This window comes from Aotus nancymaae, unplaced genomic scaffold (assembly GCF_030222135.1).
Source record: "Aotus nancymaae isolate 86718 unplaced genomic scaffold, 86718_ANA_hifiasm-v0.15.2.pri h1tg000007l, whole genome shotgun sequence".
In the NCBI taxonomy this organism is placed as follows: domain Eukaryota; kingdom Metazoa; phylum Chordata; class Mammalia; order Primates; family Aotidae; genus Aotus; species Aotus nancymaae.
This window is the reverse complement of record NW_026988418.1, coordinates 30,592,851-30,606,886: the sequence shown is the minus strand read 5'-3', so window position 1 is coordinate 30,606,886 and position 14,036 is coordinate 30,592,851. Positions and strand designations below refer to the sequence as shown.

At 43.4% G+C, this 14,036-nt stretch overlaps 1 protein-coding gene and 1 long non-coding RNA gene across 5 annotated transcripts in view; one reads left to right on the top strand and one right to left on the bottom strand.

The window, feature by feature from the left end:
- Nucleotides 1-4,019: 4,019 nt before the first annotated feature.
- Nucleotides 4,020-14,036, top strand: part of LOC135273415 (uncharacterized) — a 32,546-nt gene continuing 22,529 nt past the window's right edge. For 2 of the 3 annotated variants that reach the window (XR_010341209.1, XR_010341208.1), the window contains exons 1-2: nt 4,020-9,436; nt 10,408-10,492. This is a non-coding gene — a long non-coding RNA (uncharacterized LOC135273415). Of the gene's footprint in view, nt 9,437-10,407; nt 10,493-12,672; nt 13,944-14,036 lie in introns of those variants that run through there. The other variant, XR_010341210.1, reaches the window with a different exon arrangement.
- IL12RB2 (interleukin 12 receptor subunit beta 2) overlaps nt 11,381-14,036 on the bottom strand; it is an 81,015-nt gene continuing 78,359 nt past the window's right edge. For both annotated transcript variants that reach the window (XM_012442476.2, XM_064372480.1), the window contains one exon: nt 11,381-13,495. In XM_012442476.2, the coding sequence (XP_012297899.2) occupies nt 12,953-13,495 (543 nt within the window). In that variant the 3' untranslated portion in view covers nt 11,381-12,952. The remainder of the gene's footprint in view (nt 13,496-14,036) is intronic.

Sequence of the window (14,036 nt, the reverse complement as noted above, 5' to 3'; positions counted from 1 at the left end):
TATCTGAGTTCTGATTCATTGTGGACTTTTAGAAATATATTTAGTTAATTGGTTCATAACAGGTGATCAGTTACTCTGAACTGACCTTGTGTGGCTTTATTCCTTAAATAGTCGTTTTAGGTATTACTGGGATAGAAGCATGGAAAGTGAAGGGCTAGTATTTAAGGATTTTGTTAATGTGTTACTGAGTAGGGAAAATGTGAAGTAGCTTATCCTTGGACAGTTGTTATTACTTTGAACTAATCACTTTATTTGCATTTGTAGCTGATTCAGTTCTAGATTTTAGGACCAAAAAGATCCAATTTAAAGAAACAGTTTTTATATACCTAGAATGGAAATTCTGTTTAAAGTGGTCTTGGTTCTTGACAGTTGCCTAGAATTTTGTTGGATTGGGACTAAAATGTTCTGTTAGCCAATGAATTACGTCCAAGAACATTTTTGTTTTATTTTGGGAACTTTGCATATTCTTTGTTTTACACTTTGGACATAATAACTCGCAAAGAAATGTTGCTTTATATGGCAGCTACACTCAGAGTACTAAGATAAACGCGTGTTTAGACATTGTCAGAGTGCTCAGGCTGCTGCGGTTCTTTGGGAAAGAAATGGACCGAAAATGGGTGGGTTTTGTATTTTCCCTGTTACATGACTGAACATGTTTAGGCCTTCGTGATTGGTGAACTAAACACGTGACTTTGTTTAGAGTTAGGCAGTTGGTTTGTGTACTTTCCCTGAAAATTTTGAATTTCTTGTTTTTATTTTTGAGACGGAGTCTTCTTACTCTGTCACCCAGGCTGGAGTGCGGTGGTGTGATTTCAGCTCACTGCAACCTCCACCTCCCAGGTTCAAGCAATTGTCCTGGGTCAGCCTCGTGAGTAGCTGGAAGAGTAGCTGGAATTACAGGTGCCCGCCACCACACCTGGCTAATTTTTTTTTGTATTTTTAGTAGAGACAGGGCTTTCACCATGTTGGCCAGGCTGGTCTCAAACTCCTGACCTCAGGTGATCCACCTGCCTTGGCCTCCCAAAGTTCTGGGATTACAGGCATGAGCCACTGTGCCTTGCTGTTTTGTTTGTTTTTTGAGACAGGATCTTGCTCTGTCACTCAGGCTGGAGTGCAGTGGTGTGATCTTGGCTCACTGCAACCTCTGTCTTCTGGCTTCAAGCAATTCTCATCCTTCAGCCTCCCAAGTAGCTGGGATTACAGACATGCACAACCATGCCCAGCTAAGTTTTGTATTTTTGGTAGAGGGGGTGTTTTGCCTTGTTGGCCAGGCTGGTCTGGAACTCCTGGCTTTAGGTAATTCACCCGTTTCAGTTTCATGAAGTGCTGGGATTACAGGCATGAGCCACCAAACCCAATCAAAACTCAGAATTTCTAATGAAACTTCCACGGTTTTTTTTTAAAAAAACGAAAGAACTTTCATTAACAACTACAGATAATTTGGTTTTAATTTGATTTTGTGTTTTAAGCTTTGTAGTATATTTCTTGCGTATTTTCCAAGCCTTTACTTAGGTACTAAAGCCTAAATTAGGAGGTTCTGAAGAATGTATGGGAAGCCTGGATTCGATAAAGCTTTTCTTAAGGCAGATGTTCGGTGGTCATTAGTCACAAGCAAATCAATACAGATGGCAGGTATATTGTGTTTGCCTCAGACCTCTGTATTTTGTTCATAACAGTATACGTTGAAGATGGAGTGGCACTTAGTCACAGTATATCAACAAAATTTAGTAGGTTTTGTTGATACACAATCCAGTATTTATTAATGATTGGACTGATCTCTTGCAACTTTAGTCAAATGCTAGAGCTAGAAGTCTGCTTTGGGTGCTGAGTAATTCTAAGTGAAAATACAAACAACATGAGAGGTTCTCTTCAGGAGCAAATGGACAGTTTATTAAGAGAAAACTTCAAATAAACTGTTGATTGAAGAATTTAACCAGCACTTCTCAGTTACAGGAGAGGGTGGACGTTTCCTCTTTTTAAGATCATCAATCTCTTGCTACTTAGTGTTATTAAACCGTAAAAATAACTGCAGATTTTTAGATGAAAACTTCTGAATTCAAGATTGCTGCGGTAGCTGATAAAATGACTTACTGGCTGATTATCATTGCAAATTATTTTAATCTCAGAAGCTGGTTAAAAGTGGGTGTAATTCTTTTTAAACCATCTCTACAGCTACTCTGGAAGCTACTCTGCCAAAGACAGATTAGAGTTGGTCAACTAAAGAGATTCTGAAGTGTTTACAGGAATGCAAAGGAATCCAGTCAATTTAAGTATGAGAGTTGGGGGGCAGGGGAAAAAGCTTTGGAAACAAGTATTGTGAAAAGAAGGGTATGCTCTTTGTTCTTAATTTTCATCCAATTTTGGAAGTGTTTTTACAGTTTTTCTAACTAGTGAAAATGCCCTGAGGGTGAGTGGATATTCTGCCTTTCCTTGAAGTGTGTTCTTGGGTCCTATTACCTGTAGGTGGTAAAACGTCTGAAATTGGAAGGTATTTTGAACCTCACCTGTCATAGTCTTGCATAAGTAAGCCAAGGTCTCTTGATGGAAGAATTCCTTAAAGTTGTGGAACTTGAAAAGAGATCTGAATTGACTTAAAGGGACCCTTTGGCAGCATATAATAGGTTTGTATCTTAGTGATGTGATAGAAGTCTCAGAGGAGCCAACTTTAGAATAGTTTTGAGGCTTGTAATGTGAAAAGAAGTGACCACTAGCTAAGTGTGGAGCCAATTACCACAGCATGAAAGAAGGCCACTTAATTGTGTTTCAACAGCTCATAGCAATAAAAATTGAGTTAAATACAACCCTAATTTCTTTTTATTTAAGAATTAGTCTTTATTAGTGGGGTGTGGTGTCTCACGCCGGTAATCCCAACGCTTTGGGAGGTCGAGGTGGGCGGATCACAAGGTCAAGACTTTAAGACCAGACTGGCCAACGTGGTGAAATCCTGTCTCTACTAAAAACACAAAAATTAGCCAGGCCTGGTGGCAGGCACCTGTAATCCCAGCTACTTGGGAGGCTGAGGCAGGAGAATCTCACTTGAATCCAGGAGGCAGATGTTGCAGGGAGCGGAGACTGCACCATTGCACTCCAGACTGGGCAACAGACCGAGACTCCAAAACAACAAGAAATAGTCTTTATTTTTAGAAAAAGTCAGGTAAATTGGGCGGAGTTCTAGGTATTTCAATTAAAGAAGGAAGAGCATATTTTCTGGTTACTTCCTGTTTAAAAGACAATGTTCCTATTAATTTAAAATACTCCATTTATCAGTTTACTTCAAATCATTCTTTTCGAGGCATGGTACTTTCCTTTTTGTGGCCTATCTGTGCCTTCTATTATAGGATATAGACTAGCTGGGTAGATAAATTAGCAAATTCAAGAGTGCCAGATTTGTCCCTGTGTCGTTTGTTTTTAAATTTATATGGTTTTTAGGTTGATTTCTCAAGAACCAAGAATGAACTAGAACTTCGGAAGTATGGAAACACCAGTTTGTGGTTGCCCCATAAAAACTTCCTTTGGTCTGGATTTATTTCAGAGGTTTTTAGGAGACTTCAAAGATTTGTACAGAATCACAGTTACAGTTAACTACAGTCAGAATCTCAATGTAAACTTGTACAACATTTGCATAGAATGGAATTAGAGAGTATTTAAAAGTTATGCTTTGAAACTAGCTGGTATAAGGTATTGTGTGAATTCCATTGTTATTTGACCTTTCTATCTGTTTCTTCATCTGTTTGGTGGTAAGAACTGATTTACAGTCCTTAAAAACTAAGCACTAAGTACTGTTAGTGTTATTGAGTATAATTAACAATTCCTATTAGAATAGGAATTGGCAAAAGTTGGCTTATTATTATATGTATTTATTTTGAGACAGAGTCTCATTCTGTCGCCCAGGCTGGAGTGCAGTGGCACAATTTCAGCTCACTGCAACCTCTGCCTCCCCAGTTCAAGCGATTCTCCTGCCTCAGCCTCCCGAGTAGCTGGGATTACAGGCACCTGCCACCACACCCAGCTAATTTTTGTATTTTTGGTAGAGACTGAGTTTCACTGTGTTGTCCAGGCTGGTCTTGAACTCCTGACCTCAGGTGATCTGCCCGCCTTGGCCTCCCAAAGTGCTGGGATTACAAGCATGAGCCACCGAGACCAGCCTTTTTTTTTTTTTTTTTTTAATTGAAACGGTGTTTCACCATGTTGGCCAGGCTAGTCTCAAACTCCTGGCCTCAAGTGATCTGCCCACCTCGGCCTCCCAAAGTGCTGGGATTATAGGCACGAGCCACTGTGCTTGGCCTATATATAAATTGGATTTCAAAGACTGATTACCTCAAATACAACCTTAATGCTCCCACCCCCAGGTTACTTGATTGTGTCATGTGCTTTGCCTTTTCTTTTGTCTGACAGAAGCACTAAGGATCAATGCAAATGCCAAACACAGAAGGTGGAGGGGGAAAGAAACATGGGCCAGGGCCACAAAGAAAGTGGTCGGTAGTATGTCTCTAGACCCAGGTCTTTGAAAAGAAATTGGTAATATTTTATTGAGTATCCAATTACAAGAGTAATGAGCAGGTATTATTAAAAGAATGCAAAAAATCTAAAAACTATGGCTAGAGATAACCATGGTTAGCATTTTGGTGTATATTCTTTATGATTTTTTGCATTGATTTGTAAAGGTGAAATGATTCTATTCACCCTTTCTTTCCTTTTTATTATATTTTCCAGACGTCATTACAAATATTCAGCCTTTTGTAAATGACTATTTCCATGTAAAATATCGATATACTTTTTTAAGTATAACACACTGTTGCCCAGGTGATCCTCCTGCCTCCGCCTCCCAAGTAGGTGGGACTACAGGCATAAGCCACCATGCTCTGCTAATTAAAAAGAAAAAATTGATAGAGATGGGGTCTTGCTATGTTGTTGCCCAGGCTGGTCTTGAACTCCTGGCTTTAAGTGATCCTCTGGCCCTGGCTCCCAAAGAGCTGGGAATACAGGAATAAGCCACTCTACCCGGCCTTTCTTATACTTTAAAAAACATAAACTAAAAAAAAAAAAAGCCACTGCATAGAATACTTTTTATCAATTCTAAGATATATCCCAAATTTTAGGCATATTAACATGTTAAAAAAAATTGTGCATCATAGATATCAATGGCATATTACAGTTTTATTGGCTTTTTTTGTACTTAGAACATAAACTAATGAGATGTCTTTTTTTTTTTTGAGATGGAGTTTTGCTCTCATTGCCCAGGCTGGAGTGCAGTGGCACCATCTTGGCTCACTGCAACCTCCACCTCCTGGGTTCAAGAGATTCTTCTGCCTCAGCCTCTCGAGTAGCTGGGATTACAGGCATGCACCACCACACGTGGCTAGTTTTGTACTTTTAGTAGAGACGGGGTTTCTCCATGTTGTCAGGCTGGTCTCAAACTCTCGACCTCAGGGGATCCGCCCGCCTCGGCCTCCCAAAGTGCTGGGATTACAGGCGTGAGCCACGGCACCTGGCTAATGAGATGTCTTAAAACTGCTGGAGTCTTAGATTCCTTGAAATTCAGTATTTAATTGTACCAATATATCATGATTTAACCAGGTCTCTATTGAAGGGCATTTAAGGCTTTTCCCCCTCCCTGCCCCTCACCATTTTATAAAATCAATGCTGCTGAGGAATCCTGCATTCAATTTAATACATTTATACTGTTCCTTAGGTTATAGTGTAGGAGTGGAGTTGCTTATTCAGATTTTATTGAATATTGTCCATCTGCCTTCTGCAAAGGAGCCAACTTATTTTTATTTTCTTTTTTATGAGATGGAGTCTCACTCTTGCCCAGGATGGAGTGTAGTGGCACAATCTTGGCTCACTACAACCTCCATCTCCCAGGTTCAAGCGATTCTCATGCCTCAGCTTCCTGAGTAGCTGGGATTACAGGTGCCCGCCACCATGCCCAGCTAATTTTTTTTTTCTTTTAGTAGAGACGGGGTTTTGTCATGTTGGCTAGGCTGGTCTCTACTCCTAATCTCAAGTGATCCGCCCACCTCAGCCTCCAAAGTCCTGGGATTATAGGCATGACCAACCATGCCTGACCTGTTGCAAATATTTTTATCTGTGTGTGTGTGTGTGTGTGTGTGTGTGTGAAAAAGCAAGAGAGTTTTGCAAGACTTTATTTTGAAAATTCATTCTAGTTAGGCTGTGATCTAATGATCCAATTTGTTTCCGTTAGCCGGCAGATTGATTGAATTGCTTATCTTTTTCTAGGTTGGGAAGAAGACCCTCTGATCTCTTGAGAGGTGCTTTACTCCTGAGGGTTCACCTACCAGCTTTTCATAAAGGTGGATAATGTGAACTTCCATGAGTCCTGTAAGTTAGAAAGAGGAAAACATGCCTCCTTTGGAGGGCTTGAGTGGTGCTATTGGGACAGGTGACAACTGCATTAGGTGACTGAAAAGAGCAGAACCTGGTGGAGAAAAACCAAAAATCGAACACTGGGAGCTGACTATTACAGAATGTGCCTAGTGTGGCGTTGCTTTCACAGGTCTCAGAGGATTGGTGAATTAAAGCTGAAGCTGAAAGGCTATTAACAGAAGCTGAAAAAGTGGGACAATGTGAAGAGGAGAAGGAAGAGAAAAAAACTTAACACTAGTTTAATTTTCATATTGCCTATAAGGTATAGAGAAACCTAGATAGAATCTCTGGCTCCAGGGAAAGAGAGGAGTCTTTCAAAGATACTCATGGTGAGGATTTCACAGTTGATGGTGAGGATTTCCATGAATTCATTAAGAGTGAACTCAAGTGCTGGGCGCAGTGGCTCACACCTGTAATCCCAGCACTTGAGGAGGCCGAAGCGGGCCAATCACTTGAATTCAGGAATTTGAGACCAGCCTGAGCAACACTGCGAAACCCTGTCTCTGCAAAAAATATAAAAATTAGCCAGGCTCTACCCCCAGACCACAACTAAATACAGAAGCAACTTCTGTGACCGGATGGTGGGCGTCGGGGTGTTTCCCCACACACCAAGCAGCAGACATCATCTGGGTGTCCTCTGATTCAGTGCCAATACTATTCTGGGTATTGGGAACACAGAGATAGTGTCAGATCCCACAAGTTGCAGGCTGAGTCCCCAAGACTGTCCCAACCCCACCAGTTACAAGTCCAGCTCCTGGAATTTCTGACCGATCAGCTTCAAGTTGAGGTTCCCACAACCCCCTCTTTGGGTTTGATTAATTTGCTGGAGCAGCTCACAGAACTCAGGGAAACAACCTTTATTGGTTTATTACAAAGGATACAGATAAAGAGATGTGTAGTGCAAGGAATGGGGAAGGGGCGTGGAGCTTTCATGCGCCACCTTTCAGGAATCTCCACGTGTTCAGCTATTTGGAAGCTCTCTGAATCCAGTCCTCTTGGGTTTTGCTTTTTTTGTTTTGTTTTGTTTTTTAGACAGTCTTGTCCTGCTGCCCAGGCTGGAGTGCAGTAGCATGATCTTGGCTCACTGCAACCTCCGTCTCCCGAGTTCAAGCGATTCTCATGGCTCAGCCTTCCAAGTAGCCAGGATTATAGGCATGTGCCACCATGCTTGGTTAATTTTTGTATTTTTAGTGGAGATGGGGTTTTCACCAAATTGGCCAGGCTAGTCTCAAACCCCTGGTCTCCAGTCATTCACCCGCCTTGGCCTCCCAAAGTGCTGGGATTACAGGTATGAGTCAATTGCACCTGGCCCTCTTGGTTTTTTTTTTTTTTTTTCATCCAGCCCAAAATGTCACCACTTGGGTTTTTATGAAAGCTTCATGACATCTCCCAGGGTATAGGGTGGGACCCTTCCATAGAAAGGTCTTAAGACCCACAATTGGAAAGGCAGGGGAATATTAGAGTGAAAGGAGGGTAGGAGAAGGTTAGAGTCCGGCCACTGGGGCCTGACAGACACAATATTATCTCAAAACACTAAAGAGGGCTATGGGAGTTATTGTTATGGGACAGGGATCTTGATCTTGAGCAAGAAAGAACTGAGGTAAATGAGTAAAGTGAAAGTAAGTTTATTAAGAAAGTAAAGGAATAAAGTAATGGCTACTCCATACATAGAGCAGCAACATGGGTTGCTTGATTGAGTACACTTACATTTCTTTCTCTTTTTTTTGAGACAGAGTCTTGCTATGTCACCCAGGCTGGATCTTGGTTCTCTGCAACCTCCGCCTCCCGGCTTCTAAGCAATTCTCCTGCCTCAGCCACCTGAGTAGCTGGGATTACAGGCACAGGCCACCGTACCTGGCTAATTTTGTATTTTTAGTAGAGATGGGGTTTTACCATATTGGCCAGGCTGGTCTCGAACTCCTGACCTCACGTGATCCACCCACCTCAGCCTCCCAAATTGCTGGGATTATAGCTGTCACCAAGCCCAGCCAAGTTATTTCTTGATATGCTAAACAAGAGGTGAATTATTCATGAGTTTTCCAGGAAAGAGGTGGGCAATTCCCAGAGCTGTGAGTTTCTTCCCCTTTTAGACCCTATTGGGTCATGGCACTGAAGGGTCTGTTAACATGCTAATGTATTATAATTAGCATATAATGAGCAGTGAGGATGACCAGCTTGGTTTTGGTGGGTCACCATCTTGGTTTTGGTGGGTTTTGTCTGGCTTCTTTACTACAACTTCTTTTATCAGCACAGTCTTTGTGACTTGTGTCTTGTGCTGACCTAGCTCATCCTGTGACTAAGAATGCCTAACCTCCTAGGAATGCAGCCCAGTAGGTCTCAGCCTTATTTTACCCAGCCCCTATTCAAGATGGAGTCGCTCTGGCTCAGACACCTCTGACATGAGCCAGCAACCATAGATGAAAACCAATATATATCATTATATTTGAGAGATGGGAAAGTTCTTCAAAGTTTTATCTTAGACTACATTGTAAGGAGTTACAATCTCTTGCTTTATGGCTATTATCTGCTATTAGTATAAACATATACTCATGTATGTATATTCTCCAAATCAGTGAACTTGACTCACTCTGGCATGTCTGAACAGAACTGGGCAAGCTCCAAACCCTGATGCATGCCATTCCTTATTTAGAAACCCTCCTGACTTTCTCCTGACTAGCTTCCTCTTTTTCCTCTTCTTCCTTGTCTTCTTTCCCCCCTTAACTATTCAAGAAATTTTCAAGTTTTTAGCCAATCGGGTAAAACATAGAATGTGAGGTCCCGTTCTGGCCAATGAAAACTGACACAGCAGTAGGGCGACTGCATCAGGTTATGAAAGTTATAAATATCCCTGTCTCCTTTGTTCAGGTGTGCTCTCATGGCAAGACTGCCGGCGAGTTGCACCCTTCCTGCAGGTAGTAAAAGTAGCCTTGCTAAGCGATCCATTGTCTCGGTGTGGATTCTTCCCGACGTTATAAACCTATTTCCAACATTATCACACCACAAAATTACTGACAATTTTCCTGAGAAATGAAAGACTGACTCTACATTGGTGAGTTCCGCCTAAACCTGGTGAATCTAGCAACTTGGCTTGGGGTTTTTACTAGTGTTGGTGGGGCAGGAGGGAGAAGAGGAGATTGTGAAAACCACTTGGGGCAATGGCAGAACAGTTACCCATCCTCTGTCATTCATGGAAACAGTACACCTTATCTGGCAGAGTAGCTGCCAAAGACATGCTCAAATATGTCTTTAAATCGAGAAACACCCCTCTGTGCATTCACAGCGGTGCTGCCAACAAACAGTGGGGTAGAATGAGGTTTGGGAAGGAAAATGAGCAAATGCAAACAGTTGTTCCAATAATGAGGAAGTGGGCACAGCTGGGCTAGCTTCTGGACTAGAAAGAATAAGACAAAGCAGTGGCAGGTGATACTGCTGTGAAAAGAAAATCTAAGCTAAATGGAAAAATCAAGGTGGGAACTGCATCAGGCAAACCTGCCTCCCATTGTATCTCCCACTCAAAAAGAAACTGTCTACTTTCATCAAAATTTGCCTTCGAGGGCTTCAGGATCTTTACCCTAAAACAGTTCTGGTTGAATTTCACCATAGCTGATCTTCACAGGTGTGGGACAAAGTATAGACAGAACTCAGCATCATCCCTCTGCTCACCTGAGCTACCTCCTTCTCACATGTAAATTGTGTATTTAATGAAAGGCTGATCAAAACCCCAAAAGAATGCAACCTTTTGTCTCTTATTTACCTATGACCTGGAAGCCCCCACTTTGAGTTGTCCCGCCTTTCCAGACCCAACCAATGTACATCTTCCATATGTTGATTGATGTCTTATGTATCCCTAAAATGTATAAAACCAAGCTGTGCCTCAACCACTTTGGGCACATGTCCTCTGGACCTCCTGAGGCTGTGTCAGTGCGTGTCCTTAACCTTGGCAAAATAAAAACTTTTTAAATTAATTGAGACCTTTTACAGATACTTGTGGGTTCATGATGCTTACGTTTTTATTGCTAGCTACTATGGACCAGGCCTGATGCTGGTGCTGGAGAAACACTGCCAAAGTGCCTGCTTTCAAGTTGTTTGCAGTCCAACAGAGAAAGTAAGTATTGGAATTCATGCTGAGGAGGCCCCAGCATCCTTAGGAGTCTTTAGGAGTCAAGGAAGGATTCCTTAAAAAAAAAAAACAAAACTTTTTTTGGGAAGACAAATGAGAGTTGCAGTATCATCTGAGACTTTAAGGGAAAAAAGGGTGGGAGGTTAAATGGGAGACTTGTTAAATGGGGTGTTGTGGACACAAGAGACGGGAGAAGAGTGGCTGAGATGGATAACAGGTCATCAAAAGGAAACCAAAGATAGGAAAAACCAGGTATTGTAAGAAAACAGTGAAGTTAGCTCCCATTGCCAAAAGATAGACGGTTGGTCCATTTCTGAGGCAGTGGCCTTGTCTGGCATGGTTTGTGCCAGTCAAGGGCACGTCCTGGGTACAGGCAAGCTACAGCCATGCTGAGAGGAAAGGAACTCTTGGGGGTGTCCCATAATAATAGCTAAATAAAGTGGAATAGTAATAGAAAGGAAGGAACTTTTCAAAAAAAAAAAAAAAGCATGAGAAAACTATCGATGTTAAGTTTGGAACTGCAGGAAACAAGGATGTATCAAGAGTTTCAACATGAAGAAGCAGAGCAACTGTCCATTGCTCAATTTTTAGATCTCTGGGGGAAATCTGGTAAACCTAAAGTGCAAGAACAGTTATTTATACAGGACTGGACTCTGTATGGACAAGTTTCTAATGCTGCACATTAGGGAAGAAGTACACATTTGCAATAGGTATTTTGTTAAATGAAAATCCAGAGGCTGGGCACAGTGGCTCACGCCTGTAATCCCAGCACTTTGGGAGGCCTAGGTGGGTGGATCATGAGGTCAGGAGATCGAGACCATCCTGGCCAACATGGAGAAACCCTAACTCTACTAAAAATACAAAAATTAGCTGGGCATGGTGGCGTGTACCTGTAATCCCAGCTACTCGGGAGGCTGAGGCAGGAGAATTGCTTGAACCCGGGAGTCGGAGGTTGCAGTGAGCCAAGACTGCACCCTTGCACTCCAGCCTGGCAACAGGCCAAGACTCCATCTCAAAAAAAGAGAAAATCTAGAGGATGATGGCAAAGCCATCTATGTTCCAGTGTTTGTGTGGGAAGGGGTGGGGGTTAGACCCCAGGCTTGATAGGAATTTAATAAAAAGTTTTTTGGATCTTTTATCCTGTTCTTTTAGGAAGAGCACTATTAGCAGTTTAGACAAAGACTTTTCTCCACCAGCTTGGCCCAAGTGCCTATGGTGAAGAGCCAGAGGCAGCAATGCACCAAGGAGGGTGACAAGCAAGGGGCCACAGCTTTAAAGAGCAAAACATGGATCACGTTCCAAGTCCATGCTGTGGAAAAGAGAGTTATCTTCCAGGCTCAACTTGAGCTGTCAGAGGACCAGCTCAAAATCTTCTTGGGGCATGAAAGCTGTGCCTTTGGGAACAGGGGACAGACAACTTCTGAGGGTAACCTTGGAGGTTGGGGTCTTAGACCCTGAGACGGCCCTGGTCCTGAAGGCAGCGCCTGCTACAGCAAAAAGGAGAGGAAACAAGGGGTCAGAGAGCCTTTGGTTCAGCACTTTACAAGACACCCAAGATTCAGAGAGGATGCTGGCTGGCTCAGGGTCCTATAGTGAGTTTATGGTAGCTCTTCACCATCCAGCTGCCCTTGACTCACTGAAAGGGATGAAGCCAAAATCAAACAATAAACCAGCAAAACTAGGAAAAAGGTACATTCTTAGACTTCTACAAATAAAACCAGTCATGACCACCTTGGGGGCCCTTTGACACTGGTGTTTACCAGTGTCTTTTATGTCCTCGTCCATAGAACTAGGCTGATTTGTTATGGCGGCTCCCAGTAATCTAGGAGCCATCTAGAGCTGTGCTCTTCAAAACAGTAGCCACTAGCCACATGTGACGATTTAAATTTACAATCAAAATTTAATTCCTCAGTCAAGCTAAACACATTTCAAGTGATTAACATCCAGTGTGCCTAGTGTCTACTGTATTGGCCAGTGAGTGCGGAGGTAGAACGTTTCCATCATCTCAGGAAGTTCTGTTGAACAGTGCTGATCTGCTGTGTACAGTCTGCTATGTAGCAGGTGATTTTAGAAATAGTCTTTGCATGAATGGTCCTCTGGACTGTTTGCCATTACTGCTAGGAGCTGTGGTTTCTACTCTCCTCCTCTTTTCCCTTTCTGGCCAGCATAACCAAGAAAGTTACCAGGAATTCAAGTTGGAGTCTCTAAGTCCACATGGTGAAGGATGTAATCTTAAGGCCCTGGGAAAGGCAAGATGAGGCATCTGTATGAAGACCAACTCCTAGTTCCTAAGAACCTCCCAGAGCTGGCTTGCCTGTCCTCTAGCTGCAGGCAGACTGATGGTGGAACCCAGAGATGACAGCCGCTGGCGTTGGGGCTGGGAGAATTGGGGCAGGCTGTGCTGGTTAGGGGCACACTGACTTTCCAGGCTTCAAGCTTCACCACTCAGAGCATGAGGGAGTCACACCCCATCTTTAACTGATCCAGAGTCAGCTTATCACCACAGGAGAAGGTGAGTGGGTGAAGAGAACTTGAGGGGAAAACAGAAAGGGAGATGTGCTGAGGTTCCAGTTCTTCCAGAGAGTCAGAGAGAGGCACCTCATGTGCGGGGAGGTCATCTATGTTGGAGGGTAAGTACCCATCATGGGTGGGAAGGTCGCCCGCAGGGAGCACCGTCCAGGGACTGGCTGGGTTTTCTGGCTTTGAGTCAGGGCCCCTGCTCTCCAGCACCTTGTACAGATCTACCAGTTGTCTCCTCTCAGCTGGGAAAGCTCTTGAAGGTGGTGGGCTTGAGGCACTGGGCATCATGTCTTTCTCAGAGGCCTGGTGACCTTGGATTCCTTTTCCCCTTTGTAGCCAGTTGGAGCAATGGGGACGTCTGAAGACTGGGGTCACTTGATGAAGGACTTCACTGATGACGAGGGGTTCAGGGTCTTCAGGAGTGGGCCAGTCTGTCAGGAGCCTGTCCAAGGGCAGCTGTGTCTTCTCCTGAGAGAAAGAAGGAGGAAGAGGCTCATACTGCTATAGAAGCGACCTTAGCAAACTATTTCTCCAAGGTTCCCAAAGGCCTCACAAACTGCACTGCCTCCTCAGCCCTGGCTGGAACATGGTGGGCACTGGAGTTTGTGAGGTAAGAGAAACAGTTAACAGTGTCAAGGATGCAGAGGAGCAGGAGTCAGAGACTCTTCTCAACCTCCAGCCAGTGAGTGATTCACTACCCCATTCAACCTTCAACCTGTTTCTTTTTTTGTCACCCAGGCTCGAGTGCAGTGGCGCCATCTTGGCTCATTGTAACTTCCACCTCCCAAGATCAAGTAATTCTTGTGCCTCAGCCTCCCGAGTGGCTGGGATTATAGGCTTATGCCCCCATGCCCGGCTAATTTTTATATTTTTAGTAGAGACGGGGTTTCACCATGTTGGCCTGGCTGGTCTCGAACTCCTGACCTCAAGTGATCTGCCTGCCTTGGCCTCCTAAAGTGCTGGGATTACAGGTGTGAGCCACCGTGCCCGGCCCTGTTTCTAATGTCAA